The 10,628-nt window shown below is 43.4% G+C and overlaps 1 protein-coding gene across 1 annotated transcript; it reads right to left on the bottom strand.

The window, feature by feature from the left end:
* Window positions 1-537: 537 nt before the first annotated feature.
* On the bottom strand, window positions 538-10,424 carry acmsd (aminocarboxymuconate semialdehyde decarboxylase). Its single transcript, XM_088930543.1, has 10 exons — window positions 10,352-10,424; window positions 8,425-8,469; window positions 5,857-5,953; window positions 5,464-5,513; window positions 4,473-4,709; window positions 3,710-3,803; window positions 3,009-3,104; window positions 2,591-2,763; window positions 2,266-2,364; window positions 538-885 (listed from the first exon to the last, which is right to left on the bottom strand). The coding sequence occupies exons 1-10, from the start codon at window positions 10,406-10,408 to the stop codon at window positions 823-825; spliced, it is 1,011 nt and encodes a 336-aa protein (XP_088786669.1). The 5' UTR covers window positions 10,409-10,424; the 3' UTR covers window positions 538-822.
* Between the last annotated feature and the right edge of the window lie 204 nt (window positions 10,425-10,628).

Genomic DNA, 10,628 nt, shown 5'->3' with positions numbered 1-10,628 from the left:
CTGCACTTCCACTAGTATAAGTCTGTACATTTGTATTGTTTTTTTTTCTCTAGAGAACTAGTGTAACTAGAGAAACGCAATCGTTTCAGTACCGAATATATAACGGACGTGTATCCTTTTCTTGTGCACGTCTGCAACGTTTTAATTGGAAATATGTTTAACTTCACACCCGTTTGTAAGTCAAAACTGGAGCAATAACTTCTTACCTTTGCAGTGCTGTAACAGTTCCAGTACAGATACGATTAATACTGCTTTTGTAGAAGAGTCTATGCTTACAATTTCGGATTAATAATTCGTAAATGACAAAACAAATCCCTTCTGTTCTCAAATATCGAGGATTCAAGTACATACCACACCAGCGCACGCACATGAGGCTGCAACAAGGAAAGTGTTGTCGTTTTTAAAGTACAGTGCATTATTCGTCACCTCCCTCAAGTGGATGAAAGGAGAACTACACAAAACACACTGTGCAAGAACGGGTAAAATAATAAAAAAAAACTTTGAAGAAAAGCAGGCAAATGTTACAACAGTGTATGTGGAAGATTTATTTTTGTATGAAAAACCTACAGTGTTTTTTTTTCTCACATGAATTGCTTACTCGTGTGGTACAAATACATCAGTTGGAAGAGAAGAGATGTCTTCTAGTAGAACCGAAATGTTATTTTTCTATTATGTACCGTTTAACAGCTATCAGATAGAGAAATACAGTTAATTAATTAAATTAATTTCCGTACAGTTCTGTAGATCTTCACTATGAAGAAACTCTGGTGATTAGGAGTTTAGGTTGTAATCTCATCATGTAATAATCAGGTGTCTTTGGGATCACTCAAACTGGCTTCTATGAAGGCCCAAAAACTCCAGAGCGTTCCCTGCTAGAAGTTTATCCTGAAATACAGAAAGCACACGGACGCAAAGTAAGCAAATTGTTAAAAAAATAGACTAGGGGTCCGGTTCTGGTCCTGTGGGGCTGGTGTGTCTGCAGGCTTGCTAGGTCTCGTTAAAGCAGCACCACCTGCAGAGCTGGGAGACGCTGTGGAATAGTTCCCATTAAGCCCAGAACCAGCTGGTCTCGCTAAGAGCTGGCCTGGACCAAAAACCCGCCGACTCACCAGCCTCCCAGGACCAGGACTGGACACCCCTGCTGTAGACCCCTTCACTGTGTTCTGTACATTTAAACGCCTTTCATCCTGAAGACCCCACACAGCTAGACTAATCCGAGAGGGGATAAGCTACTTCAGTTGCAGAAACATTATTGAAGTAACCTGACAGAAACACATTCTAAAAAAATTACACATCATTAAGCAGCATCTATCAATTAAAATATGCAGACATCTAGCATTAATTAATTTTTAAAACAAATGATACATTGTATAAAAGACATAAAACAAGCCTAATTTATTATTGAAAGACTAAAAATTAATTAACAGTTAATTATATTTTAAAACAAATTGTCCCAGTAAAGAAAACATGAAAAGAATGAATATTGCAGATATGTAAGCTTCATTTATTAAAGTAAGAGAATTAATTAAGTTAATTATATTTTAAAACAAATGATTACTTTATAAAGAAAACATGAAAAGACTAAACATTACAGATCATTAAGCATTGTTGTATAATGAATAGATGCAAGAGATAATCAAACAATCATTGGAAACGTATCTTTATGTCTGCCCTGTGCCTTTTGGACCTGTGTGCTTTTGAAGTAGTTCAAGCAGGGAGCTGTGTCAGCATGCATAGGCTGCAAAGGAACAAGGAACTTGCAAAGGAACTTTTCTTTTCTGCATGGAATAATCCTTTACTTGTTCCTGTGTGCTTTTGTCAGGGAGTCCATTTTTGATTTACTTTGTTTAGTTGCTTGTGGGATTCAGTGGGGAACCAGATGAGATTTTTAAAGCTTTGGGTGAGTTTAGAACGCAGGTAAGGTGTGTAGATCATATTAAGGCAGGTTTTCAGATTAGGATGTGATGAAAGTTAAGTTTAGGATTGGTTCTGGGTGGAAGGTTTGATGGATGGTAAGAGTTTGTTTTAGGATTGAGCTAGGGTTACAGTCTATACAGGGTAAGAGTTATGGCTGTGGTGGGCTTCAGCTAGAATTTCTGCATGGTTTAAGGATTTGTGTAGCTTTTACAGGAAAGAAAACCCCTTTTTCAGGCAAGAAGACAGATCATGGCGAGCTGTGGTTTACTCTGGGGAAAGTCATGACATTAAAGATAATATTCCAAGAAGCTGAGGAACAAAATCAGTTACATTTTAAACTGAAGTCACCTTTAACTCGCAGTCAAATTCACTCATTGATTCTATCAGAGATCCTGGCTCAAGTTCTCCCAGTGGAAATGGGTAGTCTGTACCAAGCATGACCTTATCCTTCAACAAAGAAGAAGAATTTTTATAAAACCGTTTCCTAGCTACAGTGCTGACATTTATCATTGCTAACAAACAGGCCAGAAAAACAGATCACCTGTAATGTGTGCAATACTTAAACTTGGTTATCTTTTAGGTTGCATTTGTGTACTGTTAAATATATGTATATATTACAGTTTATACTTTTCAAAGTGCTGTGCTCTGTGTCTGGAAAGTAAAACTCTCCTACCTTTCCAACCACTTCAAGAAGAAGCTTCAGTGCCTGAGGGTCATGGACAAGGGAATCCGTATAAAACGAGCCAAGATATTTCCTGGGATTGATGTTGTTATCTACGGCACACAAATCTGGGCGAACTCTAAATCCGTGCTCAATTCGTCCAATCGTGTAGGGGAAGGATCCTCCTAAATTTTCAAATATCCTGTTTATACTTAATCTCTTCGGTACGAAATTATGTCAGACAGCATTTTCTACAGACATGTTGTATTTGTATGCTTTTTAAAGATATAGTATCTGCTAAATCACAGATAGTATCTTTATATTACACAGACTGCTTTGTGTGTCACAATGGCTCTGCTTCTTTCTCACAGTATATTTGTTCTCACAGTATATTTGTTCTCACAGTATATTTGCGTAAGGGTAACATTACCTCCATGAGCAAAACAGACTTTAAGCTTGGGAAATTTCTCAAATACGCCCCCAAAGATCATGGAGCAGATTGCTGTTGTGGTCTCTGCTGGCATTCCTGAAGTTAAAAAACATCTGGAATCAATCCAGAGGTAAGTAACCAAAACAATACTAAGTTTAAAGGCATGTCTTACTCTAAAAGGCCAAAGACACTGGGTATTTTCAGTCTCGAACAGAGAAGTGTGTGAGGAGACCAGTACATAGAGTCCTCAAAGTCAGCTGTGTAGACTTCTCCAGATTGAACACGTGAGACACAAACCAGAGGACACAAGTGGAAACTATGAGAAAGTCAATCTAAAACTGAGAACAGGAGGCTCTTCTTTACCCAAAGGGTTGTGGGAGTATGGAGCGAGTTGCCCAGCCATTATGTTGAAGCCAATAGCCCCGACTCTTTCAGGAAACAGCTGCATGAGATCCTTAGATCAATTCACTACAATAAACCAGCTTGGCCTCCTCTGGTTCACAACCATTCTGTCATCTTCTAGCAGTGTCAGCTGAAATGGCTTCTGGTGCAGATACCCACTGCAGAGATATACTTCCAACGCAGAATAGCGGAAGGTGTTTAAACACTCTATAGCCTAAGTGCTAATAGACACTGATGGTGCAATATCAGTGCTGTTTCGCACCAGCAAGCTGAATATACATTAAACACATCATACTAACCCACCAGCCAGGGGAGCCAGTATTTAGACATCCTTCCATCAGTTTGCATGTCCCAGGGATGAACGAATAAGGAACAGTTCAGCTCTTCAGCAGCCTGCACAAAGAATAGTGAAACCACAGATGCCGAGGTCAGGGACCAGCAGGAGGGCTGCAGCCAAACCTCTCCATTCATGTCTGGGCAATGGGATAGGAAGACCAGCCCTTTTCCTCATGAGCATTTCCTCATGATCTCGGGGTAGCCAGTCAAACACATGCAAACTCCACACAGACAGGCACTCCAGTTCAGAACCGAGCCCAGGTCCCAGGAGCCAACTGCCAAGCAGCTGTTCTAACCAGTATACTGCCACGCTTCCCAGACAGAAGGCTACTGACATGCATGTTTGTTTTGCTCACGAAGATGTGCTCAGACGTACAGTATGCAACATATATCGGTACCATAATGAAAGTGTAATAAAAGTAAGTGTAGGGCTGTTAACGTTGGTGTCCTGGCTGGTTTCCACCCTGGGCATGCACTAGCCTCTCTCTAGCTCCCCTAGTTCTCTTGGTGCAGAGGTTTCTCTCCTCCCCTGACTGCTGTGCGTCTCACAGGTGGGGCCTGCGCTACAGGCAAAGTGCTTTGGGATACTTTGGGCTGGAAGGCGCTGTGTAGAAGGACTTGATTATCATTGTACAAGGCATTACTTTTCAGTTTCAGGGCATTTCAGTTGTGAAGGTTGGAGACGCTGGTCCGATGTTCAGTCTCGGGCGGCGGTGCGGCCCTTACTGCGTAGACTGAGCCGAGCTCGGGTGCGCTCAGGTCCCAGCGGTTGACGTGGGAGCCCAGCTGCACGCCGGGGAACCCCAGCTCCAGCACACAGCGCCGCAGCTCCTGCGCGGCCAGGTCTGGGGCCTGCATGGGCAGGGTCCCCAGGCCCACGAACCGCCGCGGGCGCTGGCGCACCGTGGCCGCCAGGTCGTCGTTCAGAATGTGGCAGAGATCCAGGGCGTCGTGAGGCTTGGCCTGATGACACATCACGAGAAACGAGAAGAGCTCAGGCGATCAACGAGCAGAATTCCTCAGCTAGAATACCGAACTGGTGTACTAGTGTGTAAATGTGATCTGGTTTGTATTCGGAATGTATTACTCATTGTGCTTTGATAGAGATTGACCAGGTGAGTTTTCTATGCTATTATTTGGACTCATGTGTGCACTCAATGCCTTTGAAAGTTTCTGACGTTTTCTCAGACGATCAGTAGGGTATTCTGACCATTCAGCAATGAACACAGCTAATACAGATTTTCAAAGGTAACATCTGTTTTAAAAAAATATGATTCTGCCCCCTCGCGCACGCGTGGGTGTGGTGACAGTGCTTTATGAACGTAGTCACATCAACTCTACCTGCACTCTTGTGATTCTGTGAGGCAGTGGTGTAATTTTGTTTAATGGTGGGGTTTTTTATTCCCTACATTATAGCAAATCTCAAAGCTGTGGAAGAAGCTACACAGCCATGTGGTCAAAGTCGATACCCTGGCCTCCTTCAAGAAAAAGCACAAGGAGGTCTTTGGATGAATTGGCTGCTTCCTATCAAAGGGATAAACGGGCCCAGTGGCATAGAAAATTATTATTATTCTCTAAATTGCAAGCCTCTGGTTCTCATCAATCTGAAAATGGCCAGATTGCGTCGTATAAGTTGAAGGAGCCAGATTTCCCTAACAGGGCCTGGTTGATAAGCGAGGATTGTTAACGCTGTGCCGTATTTGAAGAAGCGTCTTACCCAGTAACTGAACATGACGGGGACGGTGGAGAGGACCTGCACAGTTACTCCTGAAACACAGCAACAACGCGCTCGTAACTTACATTTCTTCTTGTTTTTTTTATAGATTTTCTTTATATTCATATCATTAGGCTTACATTTCAAGTTGTGCAGGAGCTGAAAGCGATCTCCAGTGAGCAGACATGACATTTCATTTACATCATTTTCATTCATTTATTTCATTTTATTTCATTCATTTCATTTTCATTTACATAATTTACATCAATTTCCCTTTGTGATCAATAAAGTTTTATCTATTTCCAAGTAAATACGGTATGCGCATTTGTTGTATTGGTATAGAGACCGCACAGTATTGTTTCTGAACACCACGGTAGGAGTTTGAAGGGAAAGTACCATACTTATCCATATCTCGGATGCGTACTGCTGGATCCCAGCAGTTCTCCTGCACCACGCGGAACACTTTCCCATCTTTCATCATTTTAGCTTCTCCCTGAGGTCAAACCAGAGAGAGCAGCGCAGATGAAGTGTATCGACATCCTGTTTTACGACTCTATAAAAATAAATGGAATATTCTCATCTGAAAATAGCTGTTTCGCTCTGAGGTTAATGGCAGGGAAAACAGGGCACCGCCATGAAATGAAATAACAATGAGCGTGAACGCAGTCATATAATAACCTACATTTAACCAGACGCGTACTTTCACTCTGCAGTAATTTCATCATGCCACCTGGTGGCAGGCTGTAGAGCTCTTCTGACAAGTTTGCCAGAAGACCTGAAATTAAGAACCAATCCGTTAAAAATGTCTAGACAAACTAGAAACTAGTTACATAAAGATCATCTCAGACGTTTACATGCTATTTCGTGAAGACAGAGATTTTGTTTGCTTTGACAGGTACATAAAACATAGTGTAACGCAGACGGCCGACATTAGAGGTTGTGCGAGCCGGCTTACCAGCGCGGTGACGTCACCGCGCTTCCCTGTGAACAGCAGGGACCTGAGGGGGGACTCTCCCTTTAGCTCAACTGGCTGGTTCCCTGTTGAATAATGTTGAAGGCCCGGGTTCGAGTCCAAAGCGGTGGGGGGCCAACATAAGGTGAGGGCGCATACCCACGTTAACCAGAGAGTGCTACAGTATGTATTTATGGCGTGCTGTTCACAGCCGCAATAATCATGTATACCTTATTCAAACTGGAATACAGTAAAAGAAGACTCATCAGAACACTTAGCAGTGCCAAGAATAATTTTAATAGCGATTCACCCTCTGCGTTGTTTTTGCTACATTATATATTTTCAAAATGCATTCTAAGTGTTTTGCTAACTCCGACGAAGAGCAAATGGATTTGAAGCCCACACTGCGTTTGGACAGGGTACAGTTGGCCGACACCGGTACTGTATTTCGCGAAGTCTCCCACGCTGTAAACACGCGAGCTCGGGCGGGCTCCTGAGAGGGGTCTTCTGCGCACTGAACCGCAGCTTCGCCCGGTGTCCGGGCCCGACGTGAGATTAATTGTGCCAGCAGCGCTCTTTCGTGCTGACGCGAAAGGCAAGGCGCAGGTACCGGGGCCCAGGTACCGCCTGTCCCGCCGCCCTCCCCTGACGCACGCAGAACCGAACCCGGCCCCCGCCCTCAAGCCGGAGAGCAGGAAAGTCTCGGAGGCTCGCTTCGTGTGTTTGCACGCTTTCGCTCATCGCTGCAGTGCTGTCCCGCACTCGCACTAATGCAATAACGCATTTTTAATAAGTCTAAAAATAGCGTTGTCGGAACCTGAAGTCCGTGCTGCGGTCCGATGGGAGCGGTGTGCTCTTGCCCTAGGGAGCGTGTTTCTCGCCGCCCCTGCAGCCCTAGGCTGTGCGCTTGAAGGTATCGTGGTCATTAGACTGAGCTGTTCTTCTCATCCACCGCCCACAGCGCGCAGGGAGGGCTGCAGCCGGCGAGCCGGGTGCGGGAGCCTGCGATGGAGTACTGCGGTGCACGGCAGGAAAGGGATTTTTCACTTCATACAATTGCATCCTCAGGGAAACATAAATGACGGAATAAAGAAAAACAACTTTGAAATGGATGTTGTCCGAGTGTGTGTTTTTAGAAAAAAAAGTGCAGTCTAGTGGAATCTCCCACTTTAGTGCGAACATGACAGGTGTGATTGTTCGTCACATCCTCCTCATCCTATGTGACATTTGAGATTTACTTAGGGTTTTGAATATAAAATGAGTATAGAAGGTCTTAGGTATTATTATGAAATGATTTAAACTACAACGTACCGCGGAGTTGTACACATGAATCTGCTGTAGTTTTAAACCTTTTTTTTTAGAAGAGGTGGTCAGTCTGTATCAGCTGACCAGTCCTCTTGACCTGGTCCCTCATACCCTGTTAGAGATCTCGTGGGTCAGCTTTTTCAAAGGGTCATATATCCGAGGAATGGATCAGGGACATACTGTACAGTATTGGTGTCGTTCTATTTCACCGGCATTATTGTTACAGTCCCAGCATCCCGCCACCGGAGGGCACCCAACTACGAGTGCCTACCTCACCTGCGCAGCAGAGGCGCAGATCAAGCAGACGGCAGTAGCCAATCCCTGCCTGCCCAGTGTCCCTGCCTCACCACGCCTCCCCTCCCAGACCTATTTAAACCCTGCTCTGCGTTCAAGCTGTGTGTAGGTTTGTTTTCAACACTTTGAGTTTGTGGTCTAGCCTTTGCTGAATTCTCCCTGGACTCTTTGCCTGACTCTTGGATTTCGGTCTGGTCTGTGGTCCTTGATACTGATTTTGCCTTCTGGCTTTGGATTTTTGCTTGCCTCTTGACCACGGCCTTGGACTTCCCTGATCTATTGTTTTAGGAATTTTGTGATGCATGTGGCATGTGGTCCATTCCTTGTTTTCTGAGCTGTGACCATCTTAACAATATTTTCCCCAAAAAACTCCTAGGTGGTCAGAGCCCTCCCCCCCCCAAAAAAAAACTTACTTTGCAGTGGTGGTGCAGTTGAACCCATCCATCATAGCCATACCGCTGTGGAATAAAGAGAGCCTTGAACTCATTGTTCATTGAAACAAATGTACAGCCTCATTAAAGCCCCACCCATTATTTGTCTTACGGACAGTACTTCCAAACCTGGGTCAAGGTCAACTTTAAAAGCATTTTAATACAAAGAGGCAGTACAGAAACAAACGGTAAACAGCTTTGTACATCAGGAGCAGGAACCACAGTCATTATCAACCCAGAATGCTAAACCCGGAATGTGACGCTCTCGAAAAGTGCCGTTTAAGAAAGAAAGTGCCCTCTACCGGCTCGACCAGACCTGCCTTTGACGCCTGCTTAGCTTGAAAGCGGTGTCGAACAGTGGTTCTGAGCCTGGAGGTACACACACACGCCTCAGGCCCGGCTGGTTTAGAAGGTAAATCAATGAAAACGCCAATTAAGCACAGGCACGTAAGTACAACTACTAGATATCCCAAGGCAAACTTTAAAAAAGTGCGTAATTACTCATTTATTCTTGATCTCACTGCGGACTTTAAATTCTAAAAAAGTGTGGAATGTTTCATGGATTTTTTTAATCTGACTGCGACATTAAACTCATTATCCCTCTTTCATGCTACAGCTACTGTATGATTTATCTTGGGTGTAACGAAGTGACTTTATTCTTGATAAGGGGTGCCGAAGAAGTGCAGCAGCAGCACTGATCTAAGTGAAGGTCGCAAGCGATTAAAAACGTCACGGTGTAGGCGATCTCATAGCGTCGAGGAGTGCAATAAAATATACCAGGCTTGTTAATAAAATACAGTAAAAGTCTTTTAAGAGAAGGCTTGATTACGAATGTGGTTCCCTTAAAGATGAAAGGAACTCTCGTTATTATATATGATCTTTAAAATCCCTTTTCACAAGAAACTGGAGGAATGAGAACTTGGAGAATTCTTACACAACTGCAGAACAGATAGAAAAATGTTTAGAATTACTGTGGCAGTGCTGTGGGTGTCTTGCTAAGCGGAATTCGCCATGCGCTTGCATTACAGCATGATCTGAAACATGTGGTATTAATGTCGCCTCCACACCCCTTTCAGTCTCCCGCTGCCTGTTGACTGCTGAATAATCATTACCTAGTCCTGCGAGGGCAGCCGCGGAATACGATGACTCCGCGTTTTTACTCAAGGTCGCAATCGTGCCACCATTAATATTTAAACATAAAAGCAATTTCACGTTTTAAACTGTAGCAATAAGTTTCTACTCAAAATCTATTTCGCCTTGTAGATCAATAACAGGCATTCCTGAAATGCATCATATCGCTTCACCAAAGAAATAATGTCCTTAATCAAACGTTTTCCTTTATAGCCATTGCAGAGAGAGGTTTTGTCCCATTTTTTTTGTGTTACTATCTGAACCGCGAATAGGCTCAATACTGCTGGCAAACAGAAGACTTGCACTCATAATGCGCTATAATCGTAAATCAGCAATAGCATTGATTTGTGATTGTACGTGACGGAGCCTGTCAATTCATGGTATTCTGATTTTAAGTGTGGTTTTATTTGTGATTAAATATTTGTGAGAGAGACAAATCGCACTCAAATGTTAAAATGTATATCGACTATATTACTACTTATCGGAAAATACTAGCAGTCGAGCCAGGAGTAGTTATACTGTATGTACAGGTGCACTGAGCGAAGCCCCTTCTTCATTGCGGAACACCTCGTGTTGCCCTTCATTTGATTTTTACAATAGTATTTGAAAGAGTTTATAAATAGGATTTTCAGCTTTGATTTAAAAAATCAGGACCCATTTAAACGCAAATCAATGTCACGCATGCAAATAATAACTCTTTTAAATTCTCAATGAAATATACACTACAAAGATCAAAGCACGTTTTCTTAAGTTTTGAAAAGCTGTTGTTTTACCATACCTCCTTCAGATTGGGCCATTCCTTAGGTAATATGTGATTATGAATATCGATTTTCATCTTCGATTACTTTGAGCGCCGCGTTTAAACCGTTTGCACTGTTCTCAGCCCTTTCCCGGTTTGTCATCTGCATTGCTCTCTCAGACCTGTTTCTCTTCTCCGCCCTCCAGGGCAGCCCAATGAGTGTCGGGCAGCGAGGTAAACGGGACTTAGTCATTTCCACGAAAACGTGCTCTGGGCAGTTCTGACAGTGGAGCATGTTTGCTAGCCAGGCTGAACA

Source organism: Atractosteus spatula, chromosome 13, assembly GCF_055471065.1.
Source record: "Atractosteus spatula isolate fAtrSpa1 chromosome 13, fAtrSpa1.hap1, whole genome shotgun sequence".
In the NCBI taxonomy this organism is placed as follows: Eukaryota; Metazoa; Chordata; class Actinopteri; order Semionotiformes; family Lepisosteidae; genus Atractosteus; species Atractosteus spatula.
Note: the sequence above shows the minus strand (reverse complement) of the source record. Positions and strands in the feature narration are given on the sequence as shown.